Source organism: Salvelinus namaycush, chromosome 1 (assembly GCF_016432855.1).
Source record: "Salvelinus namaycush isolate Seneca chromosome 1, SaNama_1.0, whole genome shotgun sequence".
Lineage (NCBI taxonomy): Eukaryota > Metazoa > Chordata > Actinopteri > Salmoniformes > Salmonidae > Salvelinus > Salvelinus namaycush.
Genome location: NC_052307.1, coordinates 15,420,625 through 15,444,429, shown reverse-complemented (window position 1 = coordinate 15,444,429; position 23,805 = coordinate 15,420,625). Strand labels below are relative to the sequence as shown.

Below are 23,805 nucleotides of genomic sequence, written 5' to 3'. Positions count from 1 at the left end.
TTCAGAAATTAAACTAGCTGCTCATTAATAGATATACGGTGTTTAAATATTGACTGGTTTACATTAAAAAAATATATATAATATTCAGGCCTAAAAATGACCGCTTGATGTGTCGGGGTCCTGGGAGCTCATTCCGCGTATGTCAGAAGATATACTTGTCACACAGCACGTGCAACAGCCACGGTGTTTTTTGTTGGCGCTTGTGTTTACATGATTGTCTACAGAAGTATACCTACAAATCTAAGTAATTTACAGAATAACACGAACAGATATTTTGTAAATGGGGGGTCTACAGAAAAAGAAGGTAAGGATGTCACTGTTAGATTAATTATCCAACCATTTGGTTAGCTACGTACTGAAGTTAGCAAGCTCGCTCAGGCTGTTTCTCTTGAGCATGGACTTATGAGTTTAGGCCGAAATGTTTTAGCTAGCTAGCTATTACTAGCTAGTCAACTATAACATATCGCAAGCTAGTGTGAGACACTTTTATGTAACGTTAGCTAGATAACCTATTGTATTTCAATATCCGTCTAGTCTTGGAATCTTGTGCGGTTGATGCGTGTTGTTTTAAACCCAGCCAGCTAGTTAACGTTAGCCTAGCTGTTACATATTCACCTGTCTAGTACATAAAAAAAGCAGTAAAGAGAGTACTAAATTGTTTTGCAGAACATTGTCAGCATCAAGCTTTTTACGCTTAAGTCTAGTTACACGTTTTCTAGTAATACGTTCCTCCAATACCTCACACATATGTCTGTCTGACTGTCTAAATGTTTTGTGAGTAACTGTAAACTTATGTGTCTTGTTTCAGTATGAGAGGGGCTCTGCCACCAACTATATCACAAGGAACAAAGCCCGCAAGAAGCTGCAGCTGAGCCTGGCAGATTTCAGGTACTAAGTACTACTGACCCACCACAACCTGGGTCGTATTTATTAGTTGGTTGTATTTATTAGTGTTGTTGTTGCCCCCTGTTTCGGTCCGTTTTCTTCCCTCTGGTGCCTATTGAATAAGGCCCTGTGTTCTGGCTGTGGATATAATAGCATGGTTGCCTCTGGTGTCAGTTTCTGCAATGCCAAATTCACAGTCTGCATCTTCATCCACTGTTCCACACAGACGCCTGTGCATTCTGAAGGGCATCTACCCTCATGAACCCAAGCACAAGAAGAAGGTGAACAAAGGTTCCACAGCTCCCCGCACATTCTATCTGCTTAAAGACATCCGGTTCCTCCTGCACGAGCCCATCGTTAGGAAATTTAGAGAGTACAAGGTAATGTTTTAGACTATTGTTTTGACTGAGATACAGATATTGTTACATTTTGTATTTTTTACTGTTCACATTTTTCAGTCAACCACGTGTTCCGTCTCTGGTAGGTGTTTGTGCGTAAACTGAGAAAGGCCTATGGAAAGGCAGAATGGACAGGGGTGGAGAGACTGCGAGATAACAAGCCTGGCTACAAACTGGACCACATCATCAAAGAGAGGTGAGGTCTCAATCCACTGCAGCGCCAACTGCAAACAACAGATGGCAGTATTGAGCATATAAATAAACTGTAGACAATAATAATCTAATAGGATCTCTGTGGTGTTGTGCCCTGTTTATGGTTCATGTCAGTATAACATTTGTAAAGGATGTCCTACATGTGTTTATATCTGAGCGTTGTGTTGGCTCTATTTGTGTGCCAGGTACCCCACATTCATCGATGCCCTCCGTGACATAGACGACGCCCTCTCCATGTGCTTCCTGTTCTCCACCTTTGCCCGCACTGGAAAGTGCCACGTCCAGACCATCATGCTATGCCGACGTCTCACGGTGGAGTGGATGAACTACCTAGTCACATCTCGCTCTCTCCGGAAGGTAGGAAGGACAAGAGTACAGATGTGTCCTCATTAACATAAAGAGTTGGTCCTCAATGAAAATCTCCATGTTGTGGATAGACAAAGTGCAGGCATGATTTATTAAGTAATGATACGGACTGTTACAGGTACAATAGCATCTGAAATTGAATTGTCATTTTAACTTTATATACACGTACAGTACCAGTCAAAAGTTTGGACACACCTACTCATTCCAGGGTTTTTATTGATTTTTACTATTTTCTACATTGTAAAATAATAGTGAAGACATCAAAACTATGAAATAACACATATGCTATCATGTATTAACCAAAACAGTATATTTCAGAATTTTCTATGTTGCCACCCTTTCCTTTGCTGACAGCTTTAACACTTTTTGGTGATTCCATGTGTTATTTCATAGTTTTGATGTCTTCACTATTATTTTACAATGTAGAAAATAGTAAACATACAAAAAAATCTTTCAATGAGTTGGTGTGTCTAAACTTTTGACTGGTACTATATACTTAGCAGCAGATTTGTTGTTGTAGTTACTAGTCTACATTGGATATGTATGAATGAGATGCATGCTATTTGGCAAGAGAATAACTGGTAGTCCGCAGCACCCTTGACCTTGTTTTGCTTTCCCTGGCAGGTTTTCATCTCCATCAAGGGGATTTACTATCAGGCAGAGGTTCTTGGACAGCTCATAACCTGGCTCGTGCCCTACCAGTTTGCCCATGATGTAAGTGCTGAGTGACATCACAGCAGCTCAAAGAGCCATTTCAAATGTATGCAGTCACTGTGTTAAAGGCCTCTTTTTATTTCACCATTATTTTATCAGGGAGTCATACTGAGACCAATGTGTCTTTCGTAGATGAGCCCTGAATTACAGAAAATACACACGTCAATTATAAATACAAAATGCAAGCAGAAACAACATGGTCCTACAACACACATTCATACGGCCCTCAATCAGCTTTCTGAATTGCCCTAGAGGCATCAGAACATCACATTTTGAAGATTGTTCCACAAATAGGATGCAAGAACTAAAAGCTGATTTACCAAACTCTGTGGAGACCAAAGGCATTTCCAGAGTTAACCATCCCTGAGCCCGGGTGTGTGAACTCATATGTCTAAAGTTTAGTCATGATGTTCGGTACAGTGGGATTTTTTTGTATAGGGGCTTTATAAATGAAAACATAGCAATGAATCAACCTGCATGACATCAGATGGCCAACCAACTTCTGGTAGAGAATGCAGTGATGAGTACTAAAATTGTCACCATAATTAAGCGCAGTGCGCTATGATAAACTGCATCTAACGGCTTTAATGAAGTGGCAGTTGCATTCATATAGATGTTGCCATAGTCTAGGACTGATAGGAATGTGACTGAATCTGTTTTCTACTGTTTAGTGAGAGGCAAGATCTATTTCTATAGAAGCCCATTTTTATTCTCCGCTTATCTAACTCATCAAATGCTTTTTGAAAGATAGCTTTTCATCTATCCAGGTGCCCAGATATTTGTATGCAGGGACACGATCAATATGTACACCACCCAAAGTGCATATTTTTTAAATCATCAGTTTATTTTTATGTGCTCTAGAGAACAACATGTACTTAGTTTTACTTGCATTCTGGTTTTCTGTAATACAATGAAGGCAGACGGCAATTCAGAGAGCCTGGTCAACTGTGGTGGCAATTGCATACACAAGTGTATCGTCGTCATACAAGTGCAGGTTTGTTTTTTACAGAAGTCGATATTGTTAAGGTAAAAACTACAGGATCCAGAATCGACCTAATGCAGCTGTTTTATTTCTGGGTAACAATTTAAGTACTTTACTGTTATAGATTTTCTTTTAATTGGGCAAAATATGTTTTTAGCAAAATACTATTTCACAAGCAAGAATTTTGCTAGAACTGAGTGAGGGCAAAACTAGCTGTTATTGGCAGAGGGGTTTAGAACGCTCTTTGTTATTGGTTTATTAACCAATTTACAGCATTGTGATGTCACCATGAAAGCCAAAACCGCAGATTGAGCCAGATGTTTCACTGGATGTATAAATCTGAAGCATCTGGTTAGCATTTCCACTCACTCACCATCGATGAAAAATTTGATTTCAATACAATTCTGTTCCAAAAACTAGAATATGTTACAGCGTGGACTTCGTTTTGTAGACTACCTTTTGCCAAAGTTTCAAGAAATGTTGTTTGAGTGCAAGGGCAAATTTTGTTATTGCACACGCGCCCTTCATAGAGTTGGCGTTCCCTAACATAAATATGCTAATACATGCTAGAACGGTGGTATCCGATTTTATGTACCATGGCATCATACTTTGATTCCAACGTCTCTTTCAAAAAGCTGGTGAAGAATGTAACTCATAACCAAATTCAACCTAGATAATTTCTGATCCATACGAAATAGTTTGACTACAAAGGTAGCAGAACTGTACAGCAATGCTATGATACTTTCTCTCTTAACATCCTGCTTGACTAGCAGGGCCCAAGCTTACTGTACAACATTAAAACCCATTCAGTGTGTGTGTACAATAGGCTCTCAAAGTGCTTGAAAGAATAGACATCACTGTTAAATCCTCAGAAAGCATGAGCTCCTGAGTTGGGGAAGTATTGTGCAATACACCGACGTTTGCAGATCAGCTGTACCGACTTCAGACGAGTCCCAAGTCGCTTCTGGGAGAACACCACAAAACGGAGAACACCATTGTGTTTGTGAGAGTCCTCTTCCATAGAGGAGTCAAAATAGTTTATAGGCCAAACCGTTTGGACGTTACATACAATTTTGTGATAAAAAATATTTCTAGCTTGAACTGAGATTTTTATGTTTTTATTTTATTTTAATGCTAGTTCTATTTCCACGGGGCGCAGACATCGACCTTGGGGGGTTAAATACTTTACGTTGATGCTGTTTATTGTGTTTAAATTAAAGTAGCTTGACATGTGGTTGATGGGTCCTCAACATTGACTCTACAATACAAGCTTTCAGACTAATAATCTGTCTGTCCTTTGTTCCCCAGCACCCAACAGATGTGGACTATAGAGTAATGGCTACCTTCACGGAGATGTACACCACCCTCTTTGGCTTCATCAACTTCCGCCTCTACCAGACACTTAACCTGGTCTACCCACCCAAGGTAACCCAGCACCTGGCCTAAACCTGGGTTGTGTTCATTAGGCACCAAGGGAAGAAAACAGACTGAAATAAGGAGTGGCTACCTTAACCTGTCCAAAGACAAATGCTTGTTTTTGTTATCCTGTTGCAAAACGTTTTGCTACAGTGTGCACTCATAAATACAATCCCGGAGAACCACTTCAGCCATCGCACATCATAAGCAGTGCTTTTTTTATCACCATGTTCCTTCTGTTGATGAACGTACAGTTGAAGTCGGAAGTTTACATGCACTTAGGTTGCGGTCATTAACTCGTTTTTCAACCACTCCACAAATTTCTTGTTAACAAACTATAGTTTTGGGAAGTCGGGTTAGGACATCTACTTTGCATGACAAGTCATTTTTCCAACAATTGTTTACAGATTATTTCACTTATAATTCACTATCACAGTTCCAGTGGGTCAGAAGTTTACATGCACTAAGTTGACTGTGCCTTTAAACAGCTTGGAAAATTCCAGAAAATTATGTCATTGCTTTTTAAGCTTATGATAGGCTAATTGACAACATTTGAGTCAATTGGAGGTGTACCTGTGGATGTATTTCAAGGCCTACCTTCAAACTCAGTGCCTCCTTTGCTTGACATCATGGGAAAATAAAAAGAAATCAGCCAAGACCTCAGGGGAAAAAATGTAGACCTCCATAAGTCTGGTTCATCCTTGGGAGCAATTTCCAAACGCCTGAATGTGCCACGTTCATCTGTACAAACAATAGTTACGCAAGTATAAACACCATGGGACCACACAGCCGTCATACCGCTAGAGATTAATGTACTTTGGTGCAAAAAGTGCAAATCAATCCCAGAGCAACAGCAAAGGACCTTGTGAAGATGCTGGAGGAAACGGGTACAAAAGTATCTGTCCACAGTAAAATGAGTCCTATATCGACATAACCTGAAAGGCTGCTCAGCAAGGAAGAAGCCACTGCTCCAAAACTGCCATGAAAAAGCCAGACTACGGTTTGCAACTGCACATGGGGACAAAGATCATACTTTTTGGAGAAATGTCCTCTGGTCTTCTGATGAAACAAAAATATAACTGTTTGGCAATAATGACTATTGTTATGTTTGGAGGAAAAGGGGGAGGCTTGCAAGCCAAAGAACACCATCCCAACCGTGAAGCACGGGGGTGGCAGCATCATGTTGTGGGGGTGCTTTGCTGCAGGAGGGACTGGTGCACTTCAGAAAATAGATGGCATCATGAGGAAGGAAAATTATGTTGATATATTGAAGCAACATCTCAAGACATCAGTCAGGAAGTTAACCTTTCTAGCGCAGGCATTCCGCTAGCGGAACCCCTCGACAACATTCCGCTGAAAAGGCAGCGTGGGAAATTCAAAAATATATTTTAGAAATATGTAGCTTTAACACATTAACAAGTCCAATACAGCAAATGAAAGATAAACATCTTGTTAATCTACCCACAACATATGATTATGTTAGTTCAGAGCCAAGTAAAAAAAAAAGAAAAAAAAGAAGCCATTTTCGGGCCAAAGATAGGAGTCACAAAAAGCAGAAATATAGGTAAAATTAATCACTAACCTTTGATCTTCATCAGATGACACTCATAGGACATGTTACACAATACATGTATGCTTTGTTTGAAAATGTGCATATTTATATCCAAAAATCTCAGTTTACATTGGCGCGTTGCATGCAGTAATGTTTTGATTCCAAAACATCCGATGATCTTGCAGATAGCCACAGAAATCCCAGAAATACTCATAATAAACATTGATAAAAGATACAAGTGTTATTCACAGAATTAAAGAGAGACTTCTCCTTAATGCAACCGCTGTGTCAGATTTGAAAAAGACTTTACGGAAAAAGCATAATCTGAGTACGGCACTCAGAGCCCAATCCAGCCAAAGAAATTTCCGCCATGTTGGAGTCAACAGATGTTAGAAATAACATGATAAATATTCACTTACCTTTGATCTTCATCAGAATGCACTCCCAGGAATCCCAGTTCGACAATAAATGACTGATTTGTTCCATAATGTCTGTAATTTATGTCCAAATAGCCACTAGTTGTTCAGCCCAGTCATCCATCTTCTAGGTCCAGACAAAAACTTAAAGTTCCGTTACAGGTCGTAGAAACATATCAAACAATGTATGGAATCAATCTTTAGGATGTTTTTAACATAAATCATCAATGTTCCAACCGGAGAATTCCATCGTGTGTAGCAAAGCATTGGAACAAGAGCCAACTCTGTCGGGAGCGCACGTCACAAGCCTGAGACACTCTGCCAGACCACTGACTCATTCAGCTCCCATTCCCCCCTCCTTTATAGCAGAAGCCTGAAACAAGTTTCTAAAGACGGTTGACATCTAGTGGAAGCCTTAGGAAGTGCAACTTAACCCCATAGACACTGTGTATTCGGTAGGTCAAGCTTTGAAAAACTACAAACCTCAGTTTTCCCACTTCCTGGTTGGATTTTCCTCAGGTTTTCGCCTGCCACATGAGTTCTGTTATACTCACAGACATCATTCAAACAGTTTTAGAAACTTCAGTGTTTTTTTTTATCCAATACTACTAATAATATGCATATATTAGCATCTGGGACAGAGTAGCAGGCAATTTACTCTGGGCACGCATTTCATGCAAAAGTGAAAATGCTGCCCCCTATCCCAAACAGGTTGAAGCTTGGTCGCAAATGGGTCTTCCAAATGGACAATGACCCAAAGGATACTTCCAAGGTTGTGGCAAAATGGCTTAAGGACAACAAAGTCAAGGTATTGGAGTGGCCATCACAAAGCCCTGACCTCATCCTATAGAATATTTGTGGGCTGAACTGAAAAAGCGTGTGCGAGCAAGGAGGCCTACTAACCTGACTCAGTTATACCAGCTCTGTCAGGAGGAATGGGCCAAAATTCACCCAACTTATTATGGGAAGCTTGTGGATGGCTACCCAAAACGTTTGACCCAAGTTAAACAATTTAAAAGGCAATGCTACCAAATACTAATTGAGTGTATGTAAACTTCTGACCCACAGGGAATGTGATGAAAGAAATAAACGCTGTAATCACTCTACTATTATTCTGAAATTTCACATTCTTAAAATAAAGTGGTGATCCTAACTGACCTAAGACAGGCATTTTTACTAGGATTAAATGTCAGGAATTTTGACAAACTGAGTTTAAATGTATGTAATCTTCCGACTTCAACTGTATATAGTCTAGTAATATACAGAGATCATTGGCCTGCTAATTGTTGTGTGTCTGAGCTGTTGCTAACTTCAACCCTCCCTCCAGCTGGACAGCAAATCTGAGTCAGAGCTGAAGGCAGAACATGAGGAGGACTACGCCATGGACTCTGAGAGCTACTTGGAGGTGGGCCTTTCATCACTTATGTATTGATAAAAATAAATGGATAGAAGTTATATTTGCTTGATGAGGGACAGCCAGCCCTCTCTTCATTGTTCTGGGCTACCTGCCCTACCTTGATGGTACTCTGTCAGTAGAGATGTGTCGTTTTGAAGCGGTGTGTGTGGAAAACTGAACCAGTGGGTTTCATGCTCTCTACAGAAACTGTCTGCCCTGAGTGCCAGCCTGGCGCGGGTGGTTGCCACCGCGGAGGAGGAGGAGAACCAGCTTGACCAGTTCCCTGCTGAGGGGGTAAGGTGACACACTGAATAAACTGGCTACCAGGTGGTCAGGGGTGTGTTAGAACCAATGCCTCCCACGGTCACATTTCATTGTTTCCATTTAGAAATCACTTTCTTTCCCAAATCTTCAGGATGTAGGTGGAGGAACTATTTGTAGCCTCCACTCATCTTAAATGGATAGTTATGATACAAAAGTCATCCTCTATTTGATGTTGTTGTCCTTATAAATCAATGTTCGGTCTACAGAGAAGGGCTCATTCCTGCCAATGTATTGTATACTAGGCATTTAAATGATTGCTGAAGAGCTAAATGAAAAGGAATGGAAAAGCTCCACCAAGGATTCACCTTTATTATGGTGCATTTTCTTTGAAGATTTAGCATGGTGTTTTTCTGTTTCCATCTACGCGGACTCTCACAAGTGTCTCTCTGGGCCATGGCTCCTGCGGACCTGCTCTAACCTGGAGCCAAGACAAGACCCTGGGTACTTTTCAGTTTCATTTACATAACAATGGCTACCTGTGAACCAGGGTTTCCGTTCGAAATGTGTCGCCGGACATTTGACCTGCAAAATTTTTAGTTTCCCGGACATTTGAGAAGTCTGCCGGACCCATATGCATTGGGTGAGTGACCTGATTAGGGCGTCCACCCACGGTGCTCAGAATGACAATCTCATTTAGATTATGGTAATTCATATTAACAGAACATGCAAGTTGAGAATGTAACGATGTGTGGTCCTTCTTACCAACTTCTGTTGTGCACTTTGAAAACGTTAAAATAACTGTCCACATTTAATTTTCCTTAGCCAACAAGATGAGTAATGAACAGCAAAATCAATAGCCTATGTCAATCAACTATCCCCCATTGTTGAAAAGTTGACCTATTATGTTGGTCAGCTTCTCGAGAAAGAAATAGCCTATTCCAAACCGACTCTGGGACAGTTGTGGGAAGATCGAGTTGTGGACTCGAGTCACATGACTTGGACTCAAGTATGACTTGAGTCACAACTTTGACTTGAGACTCGACTTGATATGTCTGATGACTTGAAATGATCTGGCCAGGGTTTGTAATCTTTTGTCACTCGTTTTGTGGGACTTCATGGATTACGCTACACTCAGCAAGAGAGTAGCTGCAGCATCGCCTTTGCAAAAAAAAACAACAAAAAAAACAGCTACAACAGATTGGCTAGTGAAACACACACTTGGCACTCTGGACCAGCAAACTTGTCAATCAACACAGGTCGGGTGTGCTAGAGAACAGATTGATTTGCTGTACATCTATAGGATTGGGTGCAGCGCAAATGTCAAATTGTAGGGAGAGAGGCTTACCATGATGTGTGTGGCTCCAAAAAATGTTGATCACCAACCTTAACTGTTAACTATTACTTTGCTAGCTCACAAGCAATGGGGCAACAATTACTAGCATAGGCCTACTGGTCTTTTGGTATGTAGCAATTGCTTGACATTGATAACTTACTAATGAAGCTTGCATTTGGAATTTGTTGTTAAAATGAATTATTACTGTGGCGAAGACCCACCATAAGCGCTGCTCTTCACCTATGCTCTCCAATGTGGAAATTGCGTTGTCGAACCAGTTTTGTAATTGCCAATTGGATAATTGTACGGTCCTGGGGGCCAAGTGCTTATATTATGTAGGTCTACCTGTTTGAGCTCCTGTTAGACAGATTTGATTTGGTTTCTCAAGATGAGGGTGTACAGTAGGGCTGGGCGATAAATCAATATCAATAATTATCGAGGTAATTACTTCCCTCAATAACGATATAAAACATATTTAGATACATTTTTCGATAATGTCAATTTTACCTCTGCCGCAGCAGGAACATGCGGAGAAGTGACAATATGCACGTGGAGAGGTATACGCCCACTAAAAAACACTTATTGGCTACTCTCACTCGAGGTGCTATTAACCACAAAATGATTGATGTAGGTGAAAACAGTGGCAGTGATAGCCATGGAAAAGGAGAAGCTTCCAATGAAGAAATGATTCATAAAAAGGGTTCAATTATTTAAATTTATTTGGTAGTGGTTTGGCTTTTTGAAGTCGGACAAAGAGCAGAGCAATGTTCGGTGCAAATTGTGCCATAAACAGGTGGCTATCAAATCTGGTAATACGACAACTTTTTCACCATCTGAAGCAAAATCACTCTTTGGAACATGCAGGAAGTTTGAGTTTGCGCCACGGTATTGCTAAACGCCAATCTAGGCATGTTCGCCCGAAGCAGTCAACACTGACTGCGTTTATTCCCTACGAGCAAACATCGAAAATACACAAAGATAATCACAAATGCTATTATGCATTGCTAAGGACATGCTACCCATTAGTACAGTCGAAAAGGAAGGTTTCAAGAGCCATGCTCCACCACCACAGGTCTTAATGAAATTAAGCTGGTAGAAAAGGAACTCAGTTGCTACCTTCAGTCTCCTGATGCCGACAGTGAAACCAATCCACTGGACTGGCGGAAGATCCAACCCCAAAAAACTTTCCCAAAGTCAGCCACCTGGCAAAGCACTACCTGTGCATTCCTGCGACCAGCTCCCCCCCAGAGTGTGTTTTTAGCACAGGTGGCAACATAGTGACCTGCCATAGGGCAGCTTTAAAGCCAGAGACCGTAGACTTGTCTTTCTTGCTTTCTTGCTTTTCTTACTACTACCCCAACATAAACTGTGATGTGCCATTAGGCTCAACTACCCCAACATAAACTGTGATGTGCCATTAGCCTAACAGTTCTAATGCATATTGACTATTTATTTTTATTGCTTGTTCATGACTTGTAAGGGTTTACAGCTTTAAAAAAATAAGTGGAGTTAATATTATTTGAGTTCTACTTCTGACAATAAATAAGAAACATTAAAGCCTTTGGCTTGTTCAGGCATTCTTGAGTGTAAAGCAGATATGCACCTTTTAAACATAATTATCACGATTTTAATCAAATAATCATTATCAAATGAAAAAATATAAATTATCACACTATATTTGCCTTTTCGCCGAGCCCTGGTGTACAGCCTTGCCTGCTACCGGTGTCTGTTCAGATAGGACAGGTTAAACCTGATAGAGGCTATTTATTTTGAGCTATTGTCCGTGTATATTTTGTATGATATGGTGCGTGCACCATTTGGATCATCACCCTGCTTTGCCTTTAGCTGATTTCAAATCAAAATCTAATTTTATTTGTCACATGTGCCAAATACAACAGGTGTAGACCTTACAGTGAACTGCTTACTTACGAGCCCCTAACCAACAACGCAGTTTAAAAAATGCGGATAAGAAATAAAAGTAACAAGTAATTAAAGAGCAGCAGTAAAATAACAATAGCGAGACGATATACAGAGGGGTACCGGCACAATGTGCGGGGGCACCAGTTGAGGTAATATGTACATGAAGGTATACTTATTAAAGTGACTGCATAGATGATGATAAGAGTAGCAGTGGCATAAAAGGGGGTGGCAATGCAAATAGTCTGGGTTGCCATTTGATTAGGTGTTCAGGAGTCTTATGGCTTGAGGGTAGAAGCTGTTTAGAAGTCTCTTGGACCTAGACTTGGTGCTCGTGGTACTGCTTGCCGTGCTGTAGCAGAGAGAACAGTCTATGACTAGGGTGGCTGGAGTCTGACAATTTTTTGGGCCTTCTGACATCGCCTGGTATAGAGGTCCTGGATGACAGGAAGCTTGGCCCCAGTGATGTACTGAGCCGTTCGCACTACCCTCTGTAGCGCCATGCAGTCGGAGGCCGAGCAGTTGTCATACCAGGCAGTGATGCAACCAGTCAGGATGCTCTCGATGGTGCAGCTGTAAAACCTTTTGAAGATCTGAGGACCCATGCCAAATCTTTTCAGTCTCCTGAGGGGGAATAGATTTTGTTGTGCCCTCTTCACGACTGTCTTGGTGTGCTTGGACCATGTTAGTTTGTTGATGTGGATACCAAGGAACTTGAAGCTCTCAACCTGTTCCATTGCAGCCCCATCGATGAGTGGGGGTGTGCTCGGTCCTCTTTTTCCTGTAATCCACAATCATCTCATTTCATGCCCTTACGACAGCTACAAGGTCCATATTTTACAATTACATAGGCTAATTACATAGGCTAATAAAGATATGTTGTAGACAAAACAATGAAAAGAGCTGTCTGGGCCTCCTGAGTTGCGCAGCGGTCTAAGGCACTGCATCGCAGTGCTTGAGGTGTCACTACAGCCCCAGGTTCGATCCCAGGCTGTGTTACAGCGAGCCGTGACCGGGAGACCCATGAGGCGACGCACAATTGGCCAAGTGTCGTCCAGGTTAGGGGAGGGTTTGGCCAGCTGAGATTTTCTTGTCCCATTTAAGCTCTAGCGACTCCTTGTGGCGGGCCGGGTGCCTGCAAACTGATTTCGGTCACCATCCAAAACAGTTCGGAACAGTTTGTGCATATATTCTCCGGCAAGGGTTTTTTCGGGTGTTCGTGCACAAATTTTTCCTCGAGGCAAGCCGAAGTTCAGAAGCCGAAATCTACATCCCTTTATCTGTGATTGGCAAACAGTAGGGATTCTGTGTTTGTGTTTGTCATTCAACGAGAGACGAATCCTTTTCATGCACAATTTTTTACTTGAGAAATCACCAAACGTCTTAGATGTAAAATTGCGCGACTAACATTTAATTACTGATTTCTTGACTATTTTAACGTCTCAAGATGAACAAATGGTACTATTGCTGCTTATTTTCTAATTTTTCAAGCAAAGGTATTAAGGGAGTATGCAAGCACACTCGTTCAGTTCACCTAGCTGAGTTCGGCTCGGCGCAATATGAAGCACGCGGACGGCTTAAGACTGGGGAGCACACCTATGTTTTCAAGGGATGAGGTTTGTAAACATGAAGAAACCAATCCCATCCCACCAACTTCCTGTGTGCCTGATATGGAATTTTGAAATCAATGTTCATAAATTTCAATTATCCTTATAGGTCTGCAAACCAGAGTGTGTAAAGTTCTGGTTTAAATGAAGCAGACAGAATTCCCAGCTCACAATTAGTCAAATCCAATTTTATTCGCGAGAGCTCTCCCGTGCATATTCAAAGATGTTCCTTTTATAACATTCTCTTACCCTACGCACATGCATACACACTAACATTAGGAGAGCTATCCTATCTACTTCTCTACAATTCTCACCACAGTTGATCACTACCCAACTGACAGTTCCATTCCCCCCAAGATAAGGGAAACCTGGAGGGGTACTCCCTGTCCTATCTTATCTCCCCAGAGTTATAGCCGGGTCGGTTCAAACATAGGTTAAGGATTCTCTTTGTTTTCTTTCTGCACACACGTACATTCCTCTCTTCCCCAGTCCTATTTGGACTTATGTTTATCAGCTTTAATTACTCCTTGTCTATGCTACATAACCTCTAATCCCTAATGGTTAAGTTTCCGGGTAGAATTATTTAATAATTTATCTTCACCCTTTATAAATTATTTTAACAGTGCCCTTCTAAAAGCTTTCCCCATCTCCTTTCACCCCCCCCCCCCCCCTTGTCTCTTCAGGAGGACCTAGAGAACATGGAGGCCAGAGAGAAGGAGCAAAAAGAGCAGGAGGCCCAGAATAGGCTTTTCGAGGGGCTCAAGTTCTTCCTGAACAGGGAAGTTCCCAGAGAGTCACTGGCTTTTATCCTGAGGTGAGAACCAGCCCACCACCACACACACCCAATGATGTCTATAAACCCTGGATTGGTGATGCTATGTATTGGCCATTGAGAGGCTTTGAAGCCACCGGTAGGCCATATTGGCACTCCCCAGTAGGAGCAGTCCTCCAGAGGAATGAGTGGAATTCTACAGTACTTCAATTATTAATTTTTTGTTGTTGTAGTGGGACAGTAACATTGTTATTCTCAAAAAAGTATACTTTAAGGAAAATGTTATATATTTTTATGTTTAGCTCACATACTATAATGTAAAAGTATGCATTAAGATGTCTAATAGAATAAATGTTGCAAAAACTAATGTAGACATTAATAAATGCATTTCTATAGCTTAAAATAAATAGTTTACAATGATGGGGGGGTGCCAAGATGAACGCACAGTGGCTTCAACACAGTGTCCCCTATCAGTCATCTAGAGTGTATCTATAAATCATTGCACACACCCCAGCCAGTCTGGGCTGCTCAATAATGTTATGGCACCTTGTGAAGTAAAAGCAGGCCAAACGCAGGCTGAAGGTTTTAGGGGCTGGTTCCGTGCTACACTGCACCTCAAAGAGCTTTGATGCAGAGTGAAGTGATCCATCGTTTAATTTTTATTGATCTCTATCTCTCTCTGACAGGTGTTTTGGTGCCGAGGTGTCATGGGACAAGTCCCTCTGCATCGGTGGTACCTACGACGTGACTGATGAGACCATTACCCATCAGATTGTGGACAGGCCCGACATAGACAAGCAGTACATCAACAGGTGAACAGGCCCGATGGATCTACCACTATTTGTAGTCGTTACAGCTGTTGCAAATGTCTTGCAATTCATAAAAAATCTTGGAATGATCTTTTGGATACAACCCAGATCCAGCGCCAGAACTAATCAGTTGGATGGGCATTTTGTTTTGGGGGCGTGCTTTTTCAAGGAACATCCTACGTGTGCACACGCTTGTGCATTTTACATTTTTATTATTTTTATGAATGTAATAGTGAAGACCATAGGCAGCTTGTGAGTTTCAAGTTTGGGGGAGTTTACAATTTATCCTACCATTTCTACCGATATGCGTGCCAGTTATGATACATTTTTTATGCGTATTTCGTGGAACAGTTTCATTTCAATAATAACGTTTTAATTTCTCTAAATAAATAATCTACCACGTGGTTAATCATAAAAATCTGAAGTAAAATGATAAACATCTAAAAGTTCAAATTCAACTATGGCGAGAGCACAAACCTCTGCCATATGGACATTGATACACTGTGATCCAGAAATGAGAGTGTAGAACTCAGATGCAGCAGTAGGCCTGTCTTCCATTGTCAACTAGGTAAAATACATGGGCCTAAAGCCGACAAATTCAAACGGTAGAAAATATCTTGATTTCGCTCGCTCGGATGCTTTAACTGAGATTGATTTGTCTTAGTCGGCACGTGTCTCGGCCAATATTTCATTTGGACGGGCAAGGAGGTACGGTAGGACGGGCCCCCTAAGGCTTGCCCTGATACAACCCAACCCCTCTCTATTTCAAATCACCAAATGTATTTTCAGCCAAGCTACTTTCCAAGGCTACTTACAGACCCAACGGACCAGAGGCTTTCTGTTTGCCTACTCATTCAGCCCCCCCCCCCCACAGAGATGGGTTCAGCTCATCCCCACAATGCCCCCTTTGAGAGGGCTCTTCCTGCTCTGGTCACTCAAAGACCCCTGTTATCAAGGGAGTGGGCGGGGGGGGGGGGGGGGGGGGGGGGGGGGGGGATCAGAGTCACGCGTGTCAGACCATGTCCTCTTCCTTTATGTCGCTTCATAGAGCTTAGCTGTACACAGGGTACATAATGCCTCTATTATGGGCCTGCTAACTCCTGCCCACATTCATTCATTTGGCTGTTGTGATGTACATACAACACATCCACAACTTGCTAATGTGTCAAAGGTGAGTTGACTCGACTGACTGGGCATAAATATCCCAATGGATCCAACTCGGTATAGTCCCAAAGGTGCAAACCCCACCCATCTGGTACTCCAGGAAAGTATCTGAAAGAAGACAACTATTATTTGAACCAAGTTTGATATATGTCTGTGTAGAAACCTTGTCCGTAAAGGAGACCGGCTGGTGGGTAACTAACGGTGTGTCTGGTGGTCGTGTTCTGTTCCAGGTACTACATCCAGCCCCAGTGGGTGTTTGACTCGGTCAACGCCAAGATGTGCCTGCCCGTGGAGGACTACTTCCTGGGGGTGACGCTGCCGCCCCACTTGTCACCCTTTGTGGAGGAGAAGGACGGTGACTATGTGCCCCCGGAGAAGCTGAAGCTCATAGCCCTGCAGCGTGGCGAGAAGCACGGTAAGAGCTGAGCCTCTCCATGGCTTCACATGTTTCTGTTGGGCCTGCATGATGAATGTTCACATGTTTCTGTTGGGCCTGCATGATGAATGTTCACATGTTTCTGTTGGGCCTGCATGGTGAATGTTCACATGTTTCTGTTGCACATGTTTCTGTTGGGCCTGCATGATGAATGTTCACATGTTTCTGTTGGGCCTGCATGATGAATGTTCACATGTTTCTGTTGGGCCTGCATGATGAATGTTCACATGTTTCTGTTGGGCCTGCATGATGAATGTTCACATGTTTCTGTTGGGCCTGCATGATGAATGTTGTGTATATATATTTTTTGGTTACACTCAGTACAAGATGATGAGGAAGAAGATGATGATGATGATGAAGAGGACAACGATGAGGTGGACGATGAAGATTTGACTGAGGAGAAGAATCTGAAAAAGATGGAGGATCAGCGATCCCAGGGCAAGGTGAGAGAATCCTAGCAGTATCTACACGATTGACCATCTGAATGGCCTGTTTCATCCAACATAAAAGAACAGCGTTATCATTGGGCATAGTGCGCTATAGGGAATAGGGTGCCATTTTGGGGACACTCTAAGATATATCTCTCCTGTCCTGTCCCAGCAGACTCTGGCGGTGAAGGTGACCCCCGGCAAAGTGAAACCCTGGGAAACTGGTTCCATGGGGAACAAGGTTCGACTGGAGCAGGAGGAGAAGGCAGAGGAGAAGCGTCTGGCAATCATGATGATGAAGAAAAAGGAGAAGTACCTGTACGACAAGATCATGTTTGGCAAGAAGAGGACGACCCGAGAGGTGAGTCCCCTCCACTCCACACCTGCCTAACTGACATTGCAACTCACAAGCCTCCCTCGCTGCGTTCCATCTCCAGTCTGTATGTGGGTGTAGATGAATAGATAGACACGACATGTAACTGTGTCGGACCCATCAGTACTGTCGCCTTGGGAAAAGCCAGTCTCACAGCCATATTAATATACATGGAGGTAGCAGTGGAGGCTGCTGAGGGGAGGACGGCTCATAATAATAGCTGGAATGGAGTCGATGGAATGGTATCAAACACATCAAACGTGGTTTCCATGTGGTTGATGCCATTTCATTGACTACATTCCAACCATTATGAGCCAGCCTCAACTGGGAGGTAGAGAAAGAGACCCCATTGGGCATTTTGGGAAAACTGGCAGTGTACTTTCCAGCAGGCTGCTCTCTGTGCCTAGTACCTACTAGAGGTCGACCGATTAATCGGCATGGCCAATTAATTAGGGACGATTTCAAGTTTTCATAACAATCGGTGCTTGGCATTTTTGGACACTGATTACATTGCATTCCACGAGGAAACTGCGTGGCAGGCTGACCACCTGTTACGTGAGTGCAGCAAGGAGCCAAGGTAAGTTGCTAGCTATCATTAAACTTCTCTTATAAAAAACAATCAGTCTTCACATAATCACTTAACTACACATGGTGGATGATATTACTAGGTTAACTAGCTTGTCCTGCGTTGCATATAATCAATGCGGTGCCTATTTATCATCGAATCACAGCCTACTTCGCCAAACGGGATGATTTAACAAAAGCGCATTTGAGAAAAAAGCACAAACGTTGCACGAATGTACCTAACCATAAACATCAATGCCTTTCTTAAAATCAATACACAGAAGTATATATTTTTTTAAACATGCATATTTAGTTAATATTGCCTGCTAACATTAATTTATTTTAACTAGGGAAATTGTGTCACTACTCTTGCGTTCATTGCACGCAGAGTCAGGGTATATGCAACAGTTTGGGCTGCCTGGCTCGTTGCGAACTAAATTGCCAGAATTGTACATAATTATGACATAACATTGTAGGTTGTGCAATGTAACAGCAATATTTAGACTTAGGGTTGCCGCCCGTTCGATAAAATACTTAACGGTTCCGCATTTCACTGAAAGAATAAACATTTTGTTTTCGAAATGATAGTTTCCGGATTTGACCATATTAATTACCAACGGCTCGTATTTCTGTGTTTATTATAATTAAGTCTATGATTTGATAGAGCAGTCTAACTGAGCGGTGGTAGGCAGCAGCAGGCTCGTAAGCATTCATTCAAACTTTACTGCGTTTGCCAGCAGCTCTTAGCAATGCTTGCTTCACAGCGCTGTTTATGACTTCAAGCCTATCAACTCCTGAGATTAGGCTGGCAATACTAAAGTGCCTATTAGAACATCCAATAGTCAAAGGTATATGAAATACAAATGGTATAGAGAAATAGTCGATGCGTCATAATTCCTATAAGAAGTTTTAGGTTGTAGTTATTTACTGGGAATGTTGAAGAACTAGGAATATTGAACCACCAGCTTTCATATGTTCTGAGCAAGGAACTTAAATGTTAGCTTTTTTTACATGGCACATATTGCGCTTTTACTTTCTTTTCCAACACTGTTTTTGCATTATTTAAAACAAATTGAGCATGTTTCATTATTTATGAGACTAAATAGATTTTATTTATGTTGTAATTGTCATTATTTTATATATATATATATATATATATATAATAAATAAATCATCTGATTTAATCGGTATCTGCTTTTTTTGGTCCACCAATCGGCATTGAAAAAGCATAATCGGTCGACCTCTAGTACCTACCTATTGAGCTGTAGGAATGTTTAACAGGGTTTGAATAGCCGTGCCCTGGAAAGCTTGCGCACTAAAACGATAGCCCCTTCTAATAGAATTGGTCCATTTTTTAAAATATTTTTTTAACCAAATCCCTCTTTCTTTTATGTAGAGTACCAGTCAAAAGTTTGGACACCTACTCATTCAAGGATTGTTCTTTATTTGGACTATTTCCTACATTGTAGAATAATAGTGAAGACATCAAAACTATGAAATAACACTTGGAATCATGTAGTAGACAGTGTTAAACAAATCAAAATATATTTTATTTGAGATTCTTCAAAGTGGCTACCCTTTGCCTTGACAGCTTTGCACACTCTTGGCATTCTTTCAACCAGCTTCACCTGGAATGCTTTTCCAACGGTCTTGAAGGAGTTCCCACATATGCTGAGTACTTGTTGGCTGCTTTTCCTACACTCTGCAGTCCAACTCATCCCAAATCATCTCAATTTGGTTGAGGTCGGGTAATTGTGGAGGCCAGGTCATCTGATCCAGCACGCCATCACTCTCCATCTTGGTCAAATTTCCCTTACACAGCCTGGAGGTGTGTTGGGTCATTATCCTTTTGAAAAACAAATGATAGTCCCACTAAGTGCAAACCAGATGGGATGGCGTTTCGCTGCAGAATGCTGTGGTAGCCATGCTGGTTTACCGATTTCACCTTGTTTTGAGAAACTTACCCCACACACACACAATAGACTTCCTAATTGCTTGTTCTGCAGTTTGGGGGCTATGGAAAAACATGAATAAAGGCTCCAAAAAAAATCTGTCATTTTAGAAACGGCTTCACTCTCAGTACAGTGATGCAGGTCTTTTGATATTGGACACATGAAATTGTGTAATTACAAACTTTATCCGCAACATATTCCATTTGTGCAACTCGTGGTTTCTCCTACCAGCTGTGCTGCTTTTGTGTAGCCTGCACAGCTAACCGATCGAGTTGCATATTTATCAAGCAAAAGAGCCCAAACTCCAAGTGACGATTCAAATGTTTACTCAACGAAGAAGTAACAGCTGAATACACACATTCAATACAGTGCAGTGTCCACTTATACCCTTAGCTCTCACCCCTTCCACAAAGATGTACTTTTCCATCACCCAGGATTTCTCTGTGCTGCTCTGTTCATATCACAGGCCTGGTCAGTAAGGAAGAGGCCTTGTGTTATTGGGAGTACACATTCCTGCAGTCCATAAGTCTTCTCATACACAGAGTTTGAACCTCTCAGACGGTCGTGCAGAAGAAATATCAGCCCGTGCAGAGAAGCACAAGATTGAACTTCACTCAATTTTCTAGAATTTTCTAGAAAGGATAGCTAACACTATCAACGTTTCGCTCTACTGTGGGAATTGTGCTAGAATCAATGCAATATTATCCAGTTTCAATGTAACCTACCGAGAGAAAAAAAATTAACTATGCAAGACTTAGTATGCAAAACTAACTGCAGGAGATTTTCTTGTAGGCAGAGCGCATTGGAGTAGGATACTATTGCGTTGACAGGCATGACTCTGGCCCGTACTCTACACAAACCGGTGCCATAACCAGTCAGAGCTGCAGTAGGGCCATATGCAAATAGCCATTGCCATATATGGATGTGTGCCATTTATTTTGAACTGGACTGTGTGTAGAGCATGAGCAGTCGTGAGTAGATGCGTTTGTTTTGAGAACAAAGCGAGAGCTACATGTAGCCACGTGTGCACCATTGTTCATATGTTTTGCTAGTTAGTGAGTTATTAGCCCACTTATAGATAATTTGTAGTCAACAATGGGGGAGTGGTTGCTTCCTACAAGAGCACAAAATGTGTGCATTTCTAGCCGTCTTTGAAAGGTAAGTCAAATTAATAGCTTTTCTTTCCTCAAAGGGGCGGTGTTGTATTTTGAGACCAGCTTGAAGACTCTAAGTAGGCAGAGATTAGCTTACTTTGTCTGATTCTCAGTAATAATGGTATGGGAATAATTACGCTTTTTTTTTTTGTAAAGTTGTTTGTTGCATCAAACACAACAGCATTTTCAGTTACCTTGTCTGAAGAACAACTGGATTAACAGGTTAATGTCAAGCCCTGCATTTTTTATTTTTTTTAAGTCTCATGGACTGTAGGCCTACATGGAACACCACACATTGGCTGCTACTGTAGGCTGCATGATAGAACAGTTATTTTCTCCATTGTTTCAACATTATGATCAAATAGCCACAGTAGCCTACTTGATCACTTGACTGTAACTTAAAGCGGGCACTGCCTCTGTTCAGAGTAAACGTGCGCCAGAAGTTTTCACAATGTTCAAGTTTGCGCTCAGCAGACCTGAAATTTGCTCTGTGCCCCCCCAAAAATTGAGGGAACATTTCCCAACAGTACTTTTAATCTCTTAGGATATAATAACAATATATTCATACTAAAAATATATAATGCTATAAAACTCTAAAAGTAATATAAAACAGTAATTTACAATCTATCAAATCCCTTAAAGAGCATGTGACCTTGGTTCCACACCCATGAATTCTTCAGTCACTTCACTGTTCATTAACTCAATCTGATTTCCCTTCGCAGGCAAACAAACTGGCTGCTAAGAGAAAGGCTCACGAAGATACCAGCAAGGCAGAGAAGAAGCAGAAAAAGGCCAAGAAACAGTAGCCACCTAACAGTGGATATTCATCAAGGACTGGTTTTGATTTGTATGGTTGTCAATCATACAAGGTTGAAGACTCATGAAACTGATGGGTTTATTATGAGAAAAAAGTTGGTCCCGTGGTGATTGAGATCAATGTTAGTATCATTTGTCAAGCATGTTGGCAGGCAGAAATACTGGAGGAGTCACATTGTTGCAAAATATTATCCACCCTGCCTCGTCAACCGTTGAGGTGAATGTCTGCTTTGTTCTTATTTGTGTGAACTCTGATATTCTGGTCAGTACTCTGTAAAAGAAAGATTTTACCACTGATTCACCCTATTTTAATCTATTAAATGGGGTTCTGTGTAATCCATTTACTGTTATTAATGACTCTAATAACATAAACAACAAGCCCTGCTGTCATCAGAGAAATTAACTTTGTATGAAACCTCCCCTAACAAAACAAACAACACTTTTGTATACTTTTTTTTAAAAGTAGGACACTTTTTTTGGCTTGATGTGTAATTACAATAAATAGTTTTTGTTTAAAGTGGCCCACTTCTTTGAACTTGGGAGCGGGGAGCGATGCATAGGGTAACGCTAAGTTACAGTTGAAGTTGGAAGTTTACATACACCTTATCCAAACACATTTAAACTCAGTTTTTCACAATTCCTGACATTTAATCCAAGTAAAAATGACCTGTTTTAGGTCAGTTAGGATCACCACTTTATTTTAAGAATGTAAAATGTCAGAATAATAGAGTGATTTCAGCTTTTATTTCTTTCATCACATTCCCAGTGGGTCAGAAGTTTACAATACTCAATTAGTATTTGGTAGCATTGCCTTTAAATTGTTTAACTTGGGTCAAACGTTTCGGGTAGCCTTCCACAATCATTTTCCTCTCATGATGCCATCTATTTTGTGAAGTGCACCAGTCTCCTGCAGCAAAGTACCCCCACAAAACGATGCTGCCACCCCTGTACTTCATTGTTGGGATGGTGTTCTTTGGCTTGCAAGCCTCCCCCTTTTTCCTCCAAACATAACAATGGTCATTATGGCCAAAAGGTTCTGTTTTTGTTTCATCCGACCAGAGGACATTTCTCCAAAAAGTATGGTCTTTGTCCCCATGTGCAGTTCCAAACCGTAGTCTGGCTTTTTCATGGCGGTTTTGGAGCAGTGGCTTCTTTCTTGCCGAGCGGCCTTTCAGGTTATGTCGATATAGGACTTGTTTTACTGTGGGTATAGATACCTTTGTACATGTTTCCTCCAGTATCTTCACAAGGTCCTTTGCTGTTGTTCTGGGATTGATATGCACTTTTCGCACCAAAGTACGTTCATCTCTAGGAGACAGAACGCATCTCCTTCCTGAGCGGTATGACGGCTGTGTGGTCCCATGGTGTTTATACTTGTGTACTATTGTTTGTACAAATGAACGTGATACCTTCAGGCGTTTGGAAATTGCTCCCAAGGATAAACCAGACTTGTGGAGGTCTACATTTTCTTTTCCTGAGGTCTTGGCTGATTTCTTTTGATTTTCCCATGCTGTCAAGCAAAGAGGCACTGAGTTTGAAGGTAGGCCTTGAAATACATCCACAGGTACACCTCCAATTGACGCAAATTATGTCAATTAGCCTATCAGAAGCTTCTAAAGCCATGACATAATTTTCTGAAATTTTCCAAGCTGTTTAAAGGCACAGTCAAGTTAGTGTATGTAAACTTCTGGCCCACTGGAATTGTGATACAGTGAATGGTAAGTGAAATAATCTGTAAACAATTGTTAAATCACTTGTCATGCACGAAGTAGATGTCCTAACCGACTTGCCAAAACTATAGTTTGTTAACAAGACATTTGTCAAGTGGTTGAAAAACGAGTTTTAATGACTCCAACCTAAGTGTATGTAAACCTTCGA

The 23,805-nt window shown here is 41.4% G+C and overlaps 1 protein-coding gene across 2 annotated transcripts; it reads left to right on the top strand.

Annotated features, from left to right (window-relative positions):
* Positions 1–150: 150 nt before the first annotated feature.
* LOC120049493 (pescadillo homolog) lies at positions 151–22,444 on the top strand. 2 transcript variants are annotated; one of them, XM_038995858.1, is made up of 15 exons: positions 151–304; positions 809–888; positions 1,112–1,265; positions 1,370–1,479; positions 1,682–1,853; positions 2,487–2,576; positions 4,867–4,983; positions 8,270–8,347; positions 8,543–8,632; positions 14,143–14,273; positions 14,918–15,043; positions 16,435–16,619; positions 16,962–17,083; positions 17,244–17,429; positions 21,834–22,444. In XM_038995858.1, exons 1-15 carry the CDS (start codon positions 281–283, stop codon positions 21,915–21,917), a joined length of 1,749 nt encoding a protein of 582 aa, XP_038851786.1. In that variant the 5' UTR covers positions 151–280; the 3' UTR covers positions 21,918–22,444. The 2 variants fall into 2 exon arrangements, with proteins under 2 accessions (XP_038851786.1, XP_038851706.1); XM_038995778.1 differs by having other exon boundaries at positions 17,241–17,429.
* The last annotated feature ends 1,361 nt before the right edge of the window (positions 22,445–23,805 follow it).

Excerpts from the sequence above, each read along its gene's own strand:
- LOC120049493 (XM_038995778.1), top strand. The coding sequence starts at position 281 with ATGGGGGGTCTACAGAAAAAGAAG. Across the intron at positions 1,480-1,681 it reads GACCACATCATCAAAGAGAG|GTACCCCACATTCATCGATG; the intron begins GTGAGGTCTCAA and ends TTTGTGTGCCAG. Across the intron at positions 2,577-4,866 it reads CCTACCAGTTTGCCCATGAT|CACCCAACAGATGTGGACTA; the intron begins GTAAGTGCTGAG and ends TTTGTTCCCCAG.